The sequence below is a fragment of the Oncorhynchus keta genome, unplaced genomic scaffold (genome assembly GCF_023373465.1).
Source record: "Oncorhynchus keta strain PuntledgeMale-10-30-2019 unplaced genomic scaffold, Oket_V2 Un_contig_5400_pilon_pilon, whole genome shotgun sequence".
NCBI classification, from domain to species: Eukaryota; Metazoa; Chordata; class Actinopteri; order Salmoniformes; family Salmonidae; genus Oncorhynchus; species Oncorhynchus keta.
In genome coordinates this window covers 73,901-92,500 of record NW_026288266.1, presented here as the reverse complement: position 1 = coordinate 92,500, position 18,600 = coordinate 73,901, and the positions used below count along the sequence as shown (strand labels likewise).

General features: G+C 42.2%; 1 protein-coding gene across 1 annotated transcript in view; it reads left to right on the top strand.

Moving 5' to 3' along the window:
• LOC118381351 (A-kinase anchor protein 2) overlaps positions 1-18,348 on the top strand; it is an 85,346-nt gene extending 66,998 nt beyond the window's left edge. Inside the window, exons 2-4 of the mRNA XM_052510140.1 lie at positions 3,888-6,669; positions 12,741-12,973; positions 16,691-18,348. Coding sequence (XP_052366100.1) covers positions 3,888-6,669; positions 12,741-12,973; positions 16,691-16,798 — 3,123 coding nt within the window. The 3' untranslated portion in view covers positions 16,799-18,348. The remainder of the gene's footprint in view (positions 1-3,887; positions 6,670-12,740; positions 12,974-16,690) is intronic.
• The last annotated feature ends 252 nt before the right edge of the window (positions 18,349-18,600 follow it).

Genomic DNA, 18,600 nt, shown 5'->3' with positions numbered 1-18,600 from the left:
GGTAGAGAGGGAGGGAAGAGAGGGAGGTAGAGAGGGAGCAAAGAGGGGAAGGTAGAGAGGGAGGAAAGAGGGGAAGGTAGAGAGGGAGGAAAGAGGGGAAGGTAGAGAGGGAGGGAAGAGGGGAAGGTAGAGAGGGAGGGAAGAGGGGAAGGTAGAGAGGGAGGGACGAGAGGGAGGTAGAGAGGGAGGGAAGAGAGGGAGGTAGAGAGGGAGGAAAGAGGGGGAGGTAGAGAGGGAGGAAAGAGGGGGAGGTAGAGAGGGAGGAAAGAGGGGAAGGTAGAGAGGGAGGGAAGAGAGGGAGGTAGAGAGGGAGGAAAGAGGGGAAGGTAGAGAGGGAGGAAAGAGGGGAAGGTAGAGAGGGAGGAAAGAGGGGAAGGTAGAGAGGGAGGAAAGAGGGGATGGTAGAGAGGGAGGAAAGAGGGGAAGGTAGAGAGGGAGGGAGGAAAGAGGGGAAGGTAGAGAGGGAGGAAGTGAGGGAAGAAGTTTTTCTGCTCTTTTGCACACCAGTATTTCTACATGCACATCCTCATCTGCACATCCATCACTCCAGTGTTAATTGCTAAATTGTAATTAATTAGCCACTATTGGCCTATTTATTGCCTTACCTCCTTACCTCATTTGCACACACTGTATACAGACTTTTCTATTGTGTTATTGACTGTACGTTTGTTTATTCCATGTGTAACTCTGTTGTTGTTGTTTGTGTCGCACTGCTTTGCTTTATCTTGGCCAGGTCACAGTTGTAAATGAGAGCTTGTTCTCAACTGGCCTACCTGGTTAAATAAAGGTGTTCTCAACTAGCCTACCTGGTTAAATAAAGGTGTTCTCAACTGGCCTACCTGGTTAAATAAAGGTGTTCTCAACTGGCCTACCTGGTTAAATAAAGGTGTTCTCAACTGGCCTACCTGGTTAAATAAAGGTGTTCTCAACTGGCCTACCTGGTTAAATAAAGGTGTTCTCAACTGGCCTACCTGGTTAAATAAAGGTGTTCTCAACTGGCCTACCTGGTTAAATAAAGGTGAAAAAAAGTGACGCCTGCGTCAGAGACACTGCTAAATGTGAGATGCTTTCCAAAAGATCAGAATCTATCCTCAAACCCAGATATTTCAAAGAGCATTTTTCCATTACTTGTTTTTAATGCTAGCAGTGGAGTTTATTATTTAGCATTTACCAAACAGCAAGATATAGGAGTTTGTTTGATTGAAAACCAAATTATTTGCTAGAAACCATTTTTGTAAAGTGTTAAAATACTCTTGGAGAGTTTATTTTAACCTGCTGTATAGAGCACATGAGCATATCATGAGCATATCATCTGCATATCATCAGCATATCATCAGCATATCATCAGCATATCAGGTGTTCTGAACTGGCATGTCAAATAAGCATATCATCAGCATATCAAATCAGGTGTATCATCAGCATATCAAATCAGCATATCATCAGCATATAAAGGTGAACATTCCTGAAAACATTTTCAACATTTACATTTAAGTCATTTCTCAACTGGCTCTTAAATAAAGAGCGTTCTCAACTGGCCTCCCTGGTTAAATTGGTGTTCTCAACTGGCCTATGAAATAAAGTGTTCTCAACTGGCCTACCTGGTTAAATAAAGGTGTTCTCAACTGGCCTACCTGGTTAAATAAAGGTGAAAAAAAGTGACGCCTGCGTCAGAGACACTGCTAAATGTGAGATGCTTTCCAAAAGATCAGAATCTATCCTCAAACCCAGATATTTCAAAGTGCATTTTTCCATTACTTGTTTTTAATGCTAGCAGTGGAGTTTATTATTTAGCATTTACCAAACAGCAAGATATAGGAGTTTGTTTGATTGAAAACCAAATTATTTGCTAGAAACCATTTTTGTAAAGTGTTAAAATACTCTTGGAGAGTTTATTTTAACCTGCTGTATAGAGCACATGAGCATATCATGAGCATATCATCTGCATATCATCAGCATATCATCAGCATATCATCAGCATATCAGCAGCATGTCATGAGCATATCATCAGCATATCATCAGCATATCATCAGCATATCATCAGCATATCATCAGCATATAAGTGAACATTCTGACAACATTAAATGTTATCGGATTTCATTCTCTTCATTATTCCCAGTACTTCCTGTTTGATTTCAAATCGAAGAAGTGGTTTAGTTTCTCACGTTCTTCCCCAAAACCAGATTAACTGATGCTAAATACTGCTATGCTACGCCCTGATTAACTGATGCTAAATACTGCTATGCTACGCCCTGATTAACTGATGCTAAATACTGCTATGCTACGCCCTGATTAACTGATGTTAAATACTGCTATGCTACAACCTGGTTAACTGATGCTAAATACTGCTATGCTACGCCCTGATTAACTGATGCTAAATACTGCTATGCTACGCCCTGATTAACTGATGCTAAATACTGCTATGCTACGCCCTGATTAACTGATGCTAAATACTGCTATGCTACGCCCTGATTAACTGATGCTAAATACTGCTATGCTACGCCCTGATTAACTGATGCTAAATACTGCTATGCTACGCCCTGATTAACTGATGCTAAATACTGCTATGCTACGCCCTGATTAACTGATGCTAAATACTGCTATGCTACGCCCTGATTAACTGATGCTAAATACTGCTATGCTACGCCCTGATTAACTGATGCTAAATACTGCTATGCTACGCCCTGATTAACTGATGCTAAATACTGCTATGCTACGCCCTGATTAACTGATGCTAAATACTGCTATGCTACAACCTGGTTAACTGATGCTAAATACTGCTATGCTACGCCCTGATTAACTGATGCTAAATACTGCTATGCTACGCCCTGATTAACTGATGCTAAATACTGCTATGCTACGCCCTGATTAACTGATGCTAAATACTGCTATGCTACGCCCTGATTAACTGATGCTAAATACTGCTATGCTACAACCTGGTTAACTGATGCTAAATACTGCTATGCTACAACCTGATTAACTGATGCTAAATACTGCTATGCTACGCCCTGATTAACTGATGCTAAATACTGCTATGCTACACCCTGATTAACTGATGCTAAATACTGCTATGCTACGCCCTGATTAACTGATGCTAAATACTGTTATGCTACGCCCTGATTAACTGATGCTAAATACTGCTATGCTACGCCCTGATTAACTGATGCTAAATACTGCTATGCTACGCCCTGATTAACTGATGCTAAATACTGCTATGCTACAACCTGGTTAACTGATGCTAAATACTGCTATGCTACGCCCTGATTAACTGATGCTAAATACTGCTATGCTACGCCCTGATTAACTGATGCTAAATACTGCTATGTTACGCCCTGATTAACTGATGCTCAATACTGCATTTAACATTTACATTTAAGTCATTTAGCAGACGCTCTTATCCAGAGCGACTTACAAATTGGTGCATACACCTTATGACATCCAGTGGAACAGCCACTTTACAATAGTGCATCTAAATCTTTTTAGGGGGGGGGGGTGAGAAGGATTACTTACCCTATCCTAGGTATTCCTTGAAGAATACTGCTATGTTACGCCCTGATTAACTGATACTAAATACTGCTATGCTACAACCTGGTTAACTGATGCTAAATACTGCTATGTTACGCCCTGATTAACTGATGCTAAGTACTGCTATGCTACAACCTGATTAACTGACGCTAAGTACTGCTATGCTACGCCACGCCCGGACAGAATAAAAATGAATTGATATTTATTCTTTCAGAAATCCCCAGATGCTATCTGATAAAGAAATCCAAGTGTCCCACATGTAAAATAGAGCTCTATAAAGAGAATAGGGGTCCATTTTGGACACATCCACTGTACATTCATTGCCAAGACAGAAAAATAATAATCTAACACTCTTTGTCTTCCAGAAGTCCTCCAAGGCATCAGAGGATGGCAGTGGTGATCTGAAGAGAGACAGAACGGAGAGAAAGAGTGTCGGTTTCCTCAACTCTGTTAGTGTGATCTCAGCGCTTGGAGGAGACAGCAGTACAACCACCAGCACCATGGAGGTGGAGGCCCACCCTGAGAGCTGCTACCCCAGCCAAGGGCTCAACGGCCAGGGCAACAAACACCAGCCCCAGCCCCTGGACATTGAGGTAGCTCATGAGATAGCCTACCTAGATGAGGTGTTGGAAGCTAACTGCTGTGACCCCGGGGTTGATACCACGCCATCACCCTCTAACGGGATGGCGACCACTGAGAAACACCCCAGGGAGGTCAACATCGACGGGACTGGACCATCTGTCAACATCTCCAACACAGACACAACATGCCATGAGGTCATAGTAGAGGGGAGAAAGCAGACTATCTTCATTGGACACCAGGATGTCAATTACACCAACAATTCCAATAACACCAGGCCCAACGGCCACTCTGGGCCAATGGGAGGAAAGCAGGAGAACTACAGGAAGCAGGGAGGAGAGACAATATCCCCCACTATGACCACCATCAAGAAGGAAGCTCGTTTCGAGCTGCGGGCCTTCCAGGAGGAGAAGAAGCCGTCCAAGCTGTTCGACCCGTGTGAGAAGGAAGTGCGCGTGAAGAAGGTGCGTCCCTCGGAGGAGGTGGTAGAGCTGGAGAGGGAGAGGTTGGAGCTGATCAGGGGCCAGGCGGTAAAGAAGAACCCAGACATGGGGACAAAGTGGTGGAACCCTCCTCAGGAGAAGAGTCTGGAGGAGGAGCTTGAGCCAGACAAACTAGAGTCACACAGGAAGTACGAGGAGAGGAAGCAGCAGAGGAGGTCAGAGTTCACTGGTGGGATGTCCCAGATGTACGCCCAGTACTCCATGACTTTGGACCCTAATGCTGACCCTGAGGCTGGCCGCGACACGCCCGAGCTCTTCCAGAGCACCAAGGAGGACATCCTGGTGGAGCAGATGGACTTCTCTACCGCCAGGAAGCAGTTCCTCCAGATGGAACACGCAAGGCAGCAGGCAGCCGAGAGGTCACAGGTCACAGCTCCCAACTCGGCCAAGCCTTTTTCCAGATCACCAGACACCGTGATCCACGTGGAGCGATCCTCCGATTACGTCACTGTGGGCTACAGCAGTTACCAGGACTCACCACTAGAGGACAGTGACACAACCACCACAACAGTCCGGACAGAGAGGATCTACTGCAGCCCAGAAGGGTCCCAGTCCCCCACCTCTACCGTGGGGAGGGTCCTGGGTCTGGGGCTGGGACAGGGAGAGCCCAGTAATAGTGGCCCCAGGGAGGCCTCGATGGAGAACATATACAGAGACGGAGACTTTACCTGCGCCAGGGCCGTCATGACCATCATAAAAGAGGAGAAGGATCCTCTGTCCCTCCAGCATCATTCCTCCTCCCTCCACAGCCCCAGCGCCTCTCTGTCCTCCTGCAACCCCAAGGAATGTGACTCCGGGCTGGACGAGCTTTCCCTGCGGTCCCTGGATAACTCTATGCTGGATACCCTGTCAAAAGACTTCAGCATGAGTAACGTATCCGACAGCGGGGCGTCAAATGAGACCATGTCGGCCTCCTACCTGGGGGAGACGTCTCTGGGAGAGTACTCCTTCCCCTCCACCCCACAGTCCACTACACCCGTCAACGGAAAGATGGAGGGAGGCACCACCATGTCCCCTGGGGAGCAGAACGAGGGAAGTCAGAGTCTGTCGGAGCAAGAGCTGGAGTACCATGCAGGTATGCTGGTGCAGAGTATCATCCAGCACGCCCTGATTAATCAGAACCAGTCTCAGCAGGGTGAGGAGTGGCAGAGGCTCCTCCCCCTCCAGATGAGGCACTCAGACGTTCTACATCCATTTTCTGGGAACCTTTCATCACTACCAACAGAATATCAGTCACTCACACATCTAGACCTCCACTCTCCACCACCTCCCCAGCTCCACTCACCTCCAAGCCCACTGCAGCAGTCACCAACACCCTTACAGACCCTCCAGTCAGCTCCACCCCAGTACCAGTCAACTGCATCACCTCAGCCGCTGTCACCTCCAGCCCAGTTCCAGTCAAGTCCAACCCAACATCAGTCTCCTTCACCCCAGCTCCAGGCCCTCCCAACCCAGGTAGAGAGACCTACCTATGTCCAGGTAGAGAGACCTACCTATGTCCAGATGGAGAGACCTACCTACGCCCCCCTTCCACAGAGATCTTCCTCCGTGGGTCCTAAGATCCTCGTCCAGTCCGCACTCAGTCGCTCACTGGCCCTAAACCCAGACCCGGTCCCAGTCCGCACTCCTGTCCTCATCCCTCCCCGTCCCATAGAGCCCTATCAGGCTCCAGAGCTGCCCCGGACCCTGGGTGAAAAGGACCAGTTCAGCTACTTCTCTAAGTACTCCGAGGCGGCCGAGCTCCGCAGCACAGCCGCAGCGACCAGAGCCCAGGAGACAGAGCAGAGCACCGGGCCGTTCAAGCTGCGCTCCCGGAAGCAGAGGACTCTGTCCATGATCGAGGAAGAGATCCGAGCGGCGCAAGAGAGAGAGAAAGACCTGAAGAAGCAGAGACTGGGATCGGTGCGGTCAGGACCGGATCCCAGTGCCAACCAGACTGGCAGACCCAAGACGATGACTATCAACCCCAGGGACAAGCACAAGACCAACAGCCTGCCCGCCAAACTCAGCCTCTCTGGGAGCCTGCCACCCACCAAACTCACCCTCACCAGCAAGACGGCACCAGGTGAGCTGTGGTAACTGTTTCTGCGTCTGAAACCTTATTCTTTTCATCAGTATTGTACTATGTAGACAATAGGGTGCCGTTTTCGGAAACAAGAGAAGAAGAAAACTGTCTATCAGTGATAGATTGACATTTGATTGGTATGTGAGTTGTCCCCTTGTATAAGTCTTCAGACTATTTCCATCCAGAAGGCTGTATTCATGTTCCCCTGGTGATGGTATTATAGGGGGGCTCATTTTCTCAGCTTGGTCAATAAGAAATCCAAGGGCCATGACTGAAGCCAAACGAGAGTTGTCTTGAGGGTGTGGGTTAATGTAGGTGTCTCTTGTGTGTGCATTCGTCTGCCAAAACACTACACAGATACGGTCACTCACCCTTCTAGATAACTTGAAACAGCCTTGAATATTTTAGGGTGTAGTTTGCTCATAGCTCTTTTTGTGCAGCCACGAGTGTGAGTGTGATTGCAGTTGATCTGATGTGTTCTGTTATACTGTTACATATTATATATGACTACATCACCTCCTGTACCCCCTGTTCACTCAATACTGCATGGCCAGGCACGACTCCAACACCACCATTAAAGAAACTTAAGGATCGGACCCTTTTATTCAATTTTCAGCTAAAATGACATACCCAAATCTAACTGCCTGTAGTTCAGGCCCTGAAGCATATTCTTGGTACCATTTGAAAGGAAACACTTTGAAGTTTATGGTAATGTTAAAGGAATGAAGGAGAATATAACACATTAGATCAGGTAAAAGATAATACAAAGAAAAAAACAACTATTTGTTTTGTACCATCGTCTTTGAAATGCAAGAGAAAGGCTGTGTTCATCATGTATTATTCCAGCCTCGGTGCAATTTAGATTTTGGCCACTAGATGGCAGCAGTGTAGGTGCAAAGTTTAAGACTGATCCAATAAACCATTGTATTTCTGTTCAAAATGTTGTATCAAGACTACCCAATCGTGCCTAATTTGTTTATTAATATCTTTTCATGTTCAAAAAATTGCACTCTCCTCAAACAATAGCATGGTATTCTTTCATTGTAACAGATACTGTAAATTGGACAGTAGAGTATGATTGACAAGAATTTAAGCTTTCTGCCAACATCAGATAAACCATTTTATTTCTGCGAGGCAAGTCAGTTAAGAACAAATTCTTATTTTCAATGACGGCCTAGGAACAGTGGGTTAATTGCCTGTTCAGGGGCAGAACGACAGATTTGTACCTTGTCAGCTCAGGGATTTGAACTTGCAATCTTCCGGTTACCAGTCCAACACTCAAACCACTAGGCTACGTTGTCTATGTCCTGGGAAATGTTCTTGTTACTTATAGCCTCATGCTAATCTCATTAGCCTACGTTAGCTCAACCGTCCCGCGTGTGTCATCGGCATGTTGTGCCGATGACACAACATGGATAACTATTAGGATACCCTTCATTTCAAAATTATATTTTCTACATCTCACAAATCGCAGTTTTGGACCAGACTTTATGACCAAAATGATTCTATTTACACTTTGTAGTTAATTTTGAATAAAGAATAAATGTTTCTGACTCATGTTGATGCCACACAGGGTGTTGTCAAAGGGAGAAGTTGCTTTTTAGGGGAGCCGCTCTGGGATAGGTTTCCCGTTAACGGGACAGTTGTAAATCATGCAGCGCCTTGTCTCACGATCGCAGGTTTTAGAGAATCAAACAATGTCGGTACATATCGTCTGAAAGCTTAAATTCTTGTTATAACTGCACTGTCCAATTTAGAGTAACTATTACTGTGGGGAAAAAATACCAGTTACTACAACATGATTAGAGAGAGAGAGAGAGATGGGCTGGTTACTACAACATGATAACAATAACATAGGACCATAGTGGTAAAAACAACAATAACATAGTGGTCAACACTACAGTAACATAGTGGTCAACACTACAATAACATAGTGGTCAACACTACTATAACATAGTGGTCAACACAACAATAACATAGTGGTCAACACTACTATAACATAGTGGTCAACACTACTATAACATAGTGGTCAACACTACTATAACATAGTGGTCAACACAACAATAACATAGTGGTCAACACAACAATAACATAGTGGTCAACACAACTATAACATAGTGGTCAACACAACTATAACATAGTGGTCAACACTACTATAACATAGTGGTCAACACAACAATAACATAGTGGTCAACACAACAATAACATAGTGGTCAACACTACTATAACATAGTGGTCAACACTACAATAACATAGTGGTCAACACAACAATAACATAGTGGTCAACACAACTATAACATAGTGGTCAACACTACAATAACATAGTGGTCAACACTACAATAACATAGTGGTCAACACTACAATAACATAGTGGTCAACACTACAATAACATAGTGGTCAACACTACAATAACATAGTGGTCAACACTACAATAACATAGTGGTCAACACTACAATAACATAGTGGTCAACACTACAATAACATAGTGGTCAACACTACAATAACATAGTGGTCAACACTACAATAACATAGTGGTCAACACTACAATAACATAGTGGTCAACACTACTATAACATAGTGGTCAACACAACAATAACATAGTGGTCAACACAACAATAACATAGTGGTCAACACTACAATAACATAGTGGTCAACACAACTATAACATAGTGGTCAACACTACAATAACATAGTGGTCAACACAACAATAACATAGTGGTCAACACTACAATAACATAGTGGTCAACACTACAATAACATAGTGGTCAACACTACAATAACATAGTGGTCATCACTGGAATAACATAGTAGTCAACACAACTATAACATAGTGGTCAACACTACAATAACATAGTGGTCAACACTACAATAACATAGGACCTTAGTGGTCAACACAACAATAACATAGTGGTCAACACTACAACAACATAGTGGTCAACACTACAATAACATAGTGGTCAACACAACAATAACATAGTGGTCAACACTACAATAACATAGTGATCAACACTACAATAACATAGTGGTCAACACAACAATAACATAGTGGTCAACACTACAATAACATAGGACCATAGTGGTCAACACTACAATAACATAGTGGTCAACACTACAATAACATAGTGGTCAACACCAATAACATAGTGGTCAACACTACAATACCATAGTGGTCAACACAACAATAACATAGGACTATAGTGGTCAACACAACTATAACATAGTGGTCAACATTACAATAACATAGTGGTCAACACAACTATAACATAGTGATCAACACTACAATAACATAGTGGTCAACACTACAATAACATAGTGGTCAACACTACAATAACATAGTGGTCAACACTACAATAACATAGTGGTCAACACTACAATAACATAGTGATCAACACTACAATAACATAGTGGTCAACACCAATAACATAGTGGTCAACACTACAGTAACATAGTGGTCAACACTACAATAACATAGTTGTCAACACTACAATAACATAGTGGTCAACACTACTATAACATAGTGGTCAACACTACAATAACATAGTGGTCAACACTACAGAATAACATAGTGGTCAACACTACAATAACATAGGACCTTAGTGGTCAACACAACAATAACATAGTGGTCAACACTACAATAACATAGTGGTCAATACAACAATAACATAGTGGTCAACACTACAATAACATAGGACCTAACATAGTGGTCAACACAACAATAACATAGTGGTCAACACTACAATAACATAGTGGTCAACACACATAGTGGTCAACACAACTAACATAGTGGTCAACACTACAATAACATAGTGGTCAACACTAACATAATAACATAGTGGTCAACACAACAATAACATAGTGGTCAACACTACAATAACATAGTGGTCAACACTAACATAGTGGTCAACAGTAACATAGTGGTCAACGCTACAGTAACATAGTGGTCAACACTACAATAACATAGTGGTCAACACAACAATAACATAGTGGTCAACACTACAATAACATAGTGGTCAACACTACAATAACATAGGACCTTAGTGGTCAACACAACTATAACATAGTGGTCAACACTACAATAACATAGTGGTCAACACTACAATAACATAGTGGTCAACACTACAATAACATAGTGGTCAACACTACAATAACATAGGACCTTAGTGGTCAACACAACAATAACATAGTGGTCAACACTACAATAACATAGTGGTCAACACTACAATAACATAGTGGTCAACACTACATAACATAGTGGTCAACACTACAATAACATAGTGGTCAACACTACAATAACATAGTGGTCAACACTACAATAACATAGTGGTCAACACAACAATAACATAGTGGTCAACACTACAATAACATAGTGGTCAACACAACAATAACATAGTGGTCAACACTACAATAACATAGGACCATAGTGGTCAACACTACAATAACATAGTGGTCAACACTACAATAACATAGTGGTCAACACTACTATAACATAGTGGTCAACACTACAATAACATAGTGGTCAACACTACAATAACATAGTGGTCAACACTACAGTAACATAGTGGTCAACACTACAATAACATAGGACCTAGTGGTCAACACTACAATAGTGGTCAACACAACAATAACATAGTGGTCAACACAACAATAACATAGTGGTCAACACTACAATAACATAGTGGTCAACACTACAATAACATAGTGGTCAACACTACAATAGTCAACACAACAATAACATAGTGGTCAACACTACAATAACATAGTGGTCAACACTACAATAACATAGTGGTCAAGACTACAATAACATAGTGGTCAACACTACTATAACATAGTGGTCAACACTACAATAACATAGTGGTCAACACTACAATAACATAGTGGTCAACACTACAATAACATAGTGGTCAACACAACAATAACATAGTGGTCAACACTACAATAACATAGTGGTCAACACTACAATAACATAGTGGTCAACACAATAATAACATAGTGGTCAACACAACTATAACATAGTGGTCAACACTACAATAACATAGTGGTCAACACTACAATAACATAGTGGTCAACACAACTATAACAGAGGAAAGCTATTGTGGTGAATGTAAACGATAGTTTTGTAAATTAAATCCACTCTGTCTCTCCCTTTGTTATTAAAGTTTTGTTGAAAAACCAATCCTGCGTGTAATCGGGCCTGCTCCTGGCTAGAGTTGGCATATGTTTATGTACTCCGTTTTGAAAGCATTCTGGTGGCTGATGGGAAACACAAGTTGTGTTGTAAAATCCGACTTGGGAATGCTTTGAAATGACAGGCTCCCTAACCCTGACTCTGACATTCTTAGCTCCTGATTGGCTGTTTAAACAGAGTCCTGTAGTTTTTATGATAAGGTTTGGGCTTCTCTGGGTTCAACATGCTGAGTTCTCTAAGCTTCATGCCGAGTTCTCTTAGCAACATGCCGAGTTCTCTTAGCAACATGCCGAGTTCTCTTAGCAACATGCCGAGTTCTCTTAGCAACATGCCGAGTTCTCTAAGCTACATGCAGAGTTCTCTAAGCTACATGCAGAGTTCTCTAAGCTACATGCAGAGTTCTCTAAGCTACATGCAGAGTTCTCTAAGCTACATGCAGAGTTCTCTAAGCTACATGCCGAGTTCTCTAAGCTACATGCCGAGTTCTCTTTGCAACATGCAGAGTTCTCTAAGCATGTCTAGCAACAGTTTCCCACTGCTCTGCCTTCCAGCAATACAACGCTGTGGTGGTTTTCGTGGTGAATTACTTCCCCCTTGTGCTAATGAGCCAGTACTGCATTCAATGGACACGACGCCGTCTTCCCATTCAATATTGATTAGATACAGAGTCAATGTAGAGGATAGACATGGAAAGATGATAGTCTATTATACTGTCTGTATTGACATATACAGTAGATACTATCTGTATTGACATATACAGTAGATAAATTGTCTGTATTGACAAGTCGCTCTGGATAAGAGCGTCTGCTAAATGACTTAAATGTAATGTAATGTAATGTATTGTCATGTCCTTATATGACATTTATTCTGTGTGCATAACCTGCAGGTAAGATAAATCCTTCTGCATCCCCCTCCTCGTCTGAGAATCCTTCGGCATCCCCCTCCTCGTCTGAGAATCCTTCTGCATCCCCCTCCTCGTCTGAGAATTCCTCGCCCCTCTTGGACCTGGGCTGTGACGACTCTGGGGGCAGCGGGCGCCCCAAAAACTTCATGCAGACCCTGATGGACGACTACGAGAATCACAAAGTGAAGCGCCGGGAGAAAGTAGAGGACAACAGTGTGAGTAGTAGTAGTAGTAGTACTATAGTAGTAGTAGTAGAAGTATAGTAGTAGTAGTAGTAGTAGTAGTAGTAGTAGTAGTAGTAGCAGTAGTAGTAGCAGTAGCAGTAGCCTTCTGCATCCCCCTCCTCGTCTGAGTAGTAGAATCAGTAGTAGCAGCTCCTCGTCTGAGCAGCAGTAGTCTGGGGGCAGCAGTAGCAGTGAGCAGCAGCAGTGGTAGTAGCAGTAGTAGTAGTAGTAGCAGTAGCAGTAGTAGGCAGTGGTAGTAGTAGCAGTAGCAGTAGTAGTGGCAGCAGCAGTAGTAGCAGTAGCTGCAGCAGTAGTAGCAGTAGTAGTAGTAGCTGTGGCAGCAGCAGTAGCAGCAGCAGCAGTAGTAGTGGTCAGCAGTAGTAGCAGTAGTAGTAGTGGTCAACACTAGCAGTAGCAGTAGTAGTAGTAGTAGCAGTAGCAGTAGTAGCAGTAGTAGTAGTAGTAGTAGTAGTAGTAGCAGTAGTAGTAGTAGCTGTAGTAGTAGTAGTAGCAGCAGTAGTAGCAGTCGTAGTAGTAGTACTATCCATGTTCTCTTCAGCTGCTGTTACTGCACTGTCGTTCCCTGGGTTTAGTGACCTACATAGCCTGGGTACCAGACCTTGTTGTACTATCATTCCACTGCTTGCCATATGCCAAATGTTTGGTGAAACGTAATGTTAGCACAAATAGGTTTGGTATCCAGGCTAAACCTAAAATAAGTCTACTCTAGCAGCCTTTATCTAGCCAGGTCCCAGATATTTTTGGAGAGTTTGTCCTGACAATGACCATAGGAGTTGGCAAGACAGCACAAACTGCTACATGTACTGAGACAGAGAGGCACTGTTTCCCTCGCTCAGATTATTTCTCCGGTGAGATTCAGCTTGCAAATTGAAGGAAAATTCTGAAAACACAGAGAGATGAAAGATAAATTATTTTGGCACCATGAATACAGGCCACTGTTCCAAACATAAATAAAGGTTACCAGAACTCACAGTAGTTTTCCCCAACAACTGAACACATAAACCAACTGTGTAAATGACAATAAAACAAAGGAAATACAGGTTGGAAAAAGTTGTAGTCAGTCAGTCAACCCAATCCGCCAACAGATCTCAGGCACAGAAAGGCCAAGGAGAACAGCTGATACCAGAGATTTGTAGTTGTCCAATAATAGAAACGAGTAGATCCAATCGTTGTTACTCTTACAAGACGACTACAATGCTCACTTTGTGAGTATGTGTAACTCTGTGTTGTTGTTTGTGTCGCATTGCTTGTGCTTTATCTTGGCCAGGTCGCAGTTGTAAACGAGAACTTGTTCTCAACTGGCCTACCTGGTTAAATAAAGGTGAAATAAAATAAATTCAAAAAGAATTCAAAAATTAAAAAATCCTCCTCAGTGAATTTCAGAAAAACAGAAGTAGTGTAACTTTAAATATTTTTGATAAAACTAAATATATTCACACCACAAAATAATTTATACAGTTTTGCAATGAAGGTCTACAGTAACCTCAATAGTACTCTCTAGGGTAGCACCGTGGTGTAGCCGGAGGACAGCGAGCTAACAGTTTTGAACAATAGTATTTCTTCCAAAATTAAGGAGAAGCACGAGAGAGAGAGCTAGCTATATTTCGTAGTAAATATATTTTTTACTCTCACTTACTTAGCTAGGGTTGAATGCAGCTAGCAAGTTTAGCCTTCTCAAACACTTGGCTCAAACAGAGAGGGATGCTATGTTAGCTAGCTTGGTATGGCTATCCAACACTGGAACTCTTCCAAGTCGAGGTTTTGGTTTTATTAATTTATTGCCACCGGGGCCTGCCGGTGTAACTGCTAAACTGCTTGCTGACTCTACACTGTACTGCATGATTGTAGCAGTTGTACTAATGCATTAGTCCTAGTAGCCATGTTGACTATGACGTGACAACGATGTAGGCTGTGCGTAGCAGTTAGCAGTCATGATATGGTTTGGTTTGTAAAGTTTTTTTTGCCTGGTCACAGACAGCTGATGTGTTGTGCACTGAAGTCCATAAGCAAAGGGAAAAGGTGAGAAGAGGAGAGTGTGTCGATATGATTCCTTCTCGCATCTATATGCAATGAGCTGGGGGCGGCAGGGTAGCCTAGTGGTTAGAGAGTTGGGCCAATAACGGAAGGTTGTAAGTTCAAATCCCTGAGCTGACAAGGTACAAATCTGTTGTTCTGCCCCTGAACAAGGCAGTTAACCCACTGTTCCTAGGCTGTCATTGAAAATAAGAATTTGTTCTTAACTGACTTGCCTAGTTAAAGAACAATTAATGTGACTGCTATGAAAGTGAACTGTGTTTGCGTGTGATCAGGGGTGTATTCATTCTGCTGATTCTGTTTAAAAACTTTTCTTTAACGGACCTATACCAGGATATAAATACCTGAATTTGTCCAATAGAAACTCTTGATTGCAACTGTTAGACTAATGATTACACCCCAGATCAACTAGATGCAGGCAAGGTGGTATTAAATGTGTCAATGTCTGTCACCTTGATTACTCAAACTTCTCTCGACCTTTGTGCACCTACGATGTAAACTTCCATTCATAGGCTAGGTTGTAGCAACCTGATGATGGGTATACCCACTGGCTCCAGGTCATCTACAAGACCCTGTTAGGTAAAGTCCCCCCTTATCTCAGCTCGCTGGTCACCATAGCATCACCCACCTGTAGCACGCGCTCCAGCAGGTATATCTCTCTGGTCACCCCAAAAACCAATTATTCCTTTGGCCGCCTCTCCTTCCAGTTCTCTGCTGCCAATGACTGGAATGAACTTCAAAAATCTCTGAAACTGGAAACACTTATCTCCCTCACTAGCTTTAAGCACCAGCTGTCAGAGCAGCTCACAGATTACTGCACCTGTACATAGCCCATCTATAATTTAGCACAAACAACTACCTCTTTCCCAACTGTATTTATTTATTTATTTAGCTCCTTTGCATCCCATTATTTCTATCTCTACTTTGCACATTCTTCCACTGCAAATCAACCATTCCTGTGTTTTACTTGCTATATTGTATTTACTTTGCCACCATGGCCTTTTTTTGCCTTTACCTCCCTTATCTCATCGCATTTGCTCACATTGTAAATAGACTTATTTTCCTACTGTATTATTGACTATGTTTGTTTTACTCCATGTGTTGTTGTTTGTGTCGAACTGCTTTGCTTTATCTTGGCCAGATCACAGTTGTAAATGAGAAATTGTTCTCAACTTGCCTACCTGGTTATTTAAATAAAGGTGAAATAAATCAAATATATATATATATATTTTTTAAATAAGGGAAAATGTGAATATCATGTAGTAGCCTAAACCTAGTGATGTTACACTGGGTGAATGGAATATGAATGACAGTAATCCCAATATGCTGTAATAGAAATAAGTCCATGCTCATGAAAAAAAGACCCTCCCTTATCTTAAACGGCCGCCACTGAATCTGAGGTACCCAAAATATTTTCAGACATGGAATCACCCTGCTACAGTTTTTAGGCTTCTATGGCTGTCATTACAAAAGACGTGTAAAACTACAAAAAATATCCTGTAATACCAGAGACTCAGATCAACTTTATTTATTTGTATTTATTTATTTAAGGGAAATGAATTCATTAATTATCCCCAGGTACTGCCTAGTGCCCTGAAGTCCTGTCTCTACTCCCTGTTGACTGACTTTGTTGTTTGTTGTCTGGGTTACCAGGTGTTGGAGGCCACCCGCGTCACCCGCAGGAAAAGCAACATGGCGCTGAGGTGGGAGGCGGGGCTTTACACTAACGAGGACGGAGAAGAAAAAGAGGAAGAGGAGTAGTAGTCTGTGACTATCAGGGATGGAAGGAGGAGGGACATAGCAGCAACACAACCACAAGTATTTATTTTACTCAAGTATTCTGATCACATGACCTGTCACATGATCTACTGGATGGACCAACCCGGATCATCAGCAAGCCCTGCCAACAGTGAAACGGAGAGACCCATGGGATATGGCTGGTTGCCAAGTGACGGACAAGTAACCGTGACGACAACAACAGTGTGTTCGGGCAGGTCATTTTGGAATGTTTGGACTTTTCCAGATAAAAGATGTGTAAAGGACTGTGCAGATGATGACAACGATGAGTCATACGCCAAGTGATCCTGAAATAGTAGAGCTCAATTTCGAGTCTCATAGCAAAGGGTCTGAATACTTATGTAAATAAGATATTTCAGTTTTTTTTTTAAATATTTAATACATTTGCAACAACAAAAATGAAAATAAAATACAGAAATATCTAATTTACATAATTATTGTCCTCCGAGTCAATACTAATAATACATTTGGCGGTGATTACTGCTGTGACTCTTTCTGGGTAGGTCTCTTTGGCCATTATTATTTTTTAAATTCTTCAAGCTCTGCCAAGTTGATAGTTGATCATTGCTCTCCCAGTGTCTCCCAGTGTCTGCTGGAAAGCAAAATGAATCAGGTTTTCCTCTAGGATTTTGCCTGTGCTTATAGCCATTTCATTTTTTTTTGTACAAAAAACTCCTTAGTCCTTGCCGATGACAAGCATACCCATAACATGATGCAGCCACCACCATGCTTGAACATATGAAGTGGTACTCAGTGATGTGTTGTGTTGGATTTTCCCCAAATATAACGCTTTGAATTCAGGACAGAAAGTTAATTTCTTTGCCACATTTCTGGCAGTTTTAATTAAGTGCCTTGTTGCAAACAGGATGCATGTTTTTAAATATTTTATATTCTGTACTGGCTTCCTTCTTTTCACTCTGTCATTTAGGTTAGTATTGTGAAGTAACTCCAATGTTGTTGATCCATCCTCAGTGTTCTCCTGTCACAGACATTAAACTCTGTAACTGCTTTAGAGTCACCATTGGCCTCATGTTGAAATCTCTGAGCAGTTTCCTTCATCTCCAACAACTGAGTTAGGAAGGACGCTTTTGTCTTTTTAGAGACTTGGTGAGACGCCATCCAACGTCTAATTAATAACTTCACAATGCTATTTTTTTCTTTTTTTTTTTTAGATCTACCAATCGAGGCCCTACTTTGTGAGGCATTGAAACACCTCCCTGGTCTTTGTGGTTGAATCTGTGCCTGACATTCATTACTTGGTTAAGGGTCCTTACAGATAATTGTATGTGTGGAGTACAGAGATGGGGTAGTTATTAAGAAATCATGTTAACCACTATTATTGAACACTGAACTTGTTACAAAATTTGTTAATTAAGCACATGTATAACTCCTGAGCATATTCAGGTTTACCATAACAAAGGGGTTGAATACATATTTACTCAAGACATTTCATCTTTTCATTTTTTATTTTTTATTAATAAAAAAAAAATTCTACAAACAGAATTCCACTTTGACATGATGGAGTATGGTATGTAGGCCAGTGATACAAAATGTAATTTAATCCATTTAAAAATTCAGTCTATTACACAACAAAATGTGGAAAAAGTCCAGGTGTGTAAATACTTTCTGAAGGCAGTGGACAATACGACAATAGAATGAACTACCATGGGGACACTCAAAATGGCCGCCCATTACGACAATACAGCAATACGACAATACGACAATAGAATGAGCTACCATGGGGACACTCAAAATGGCCGCCCATT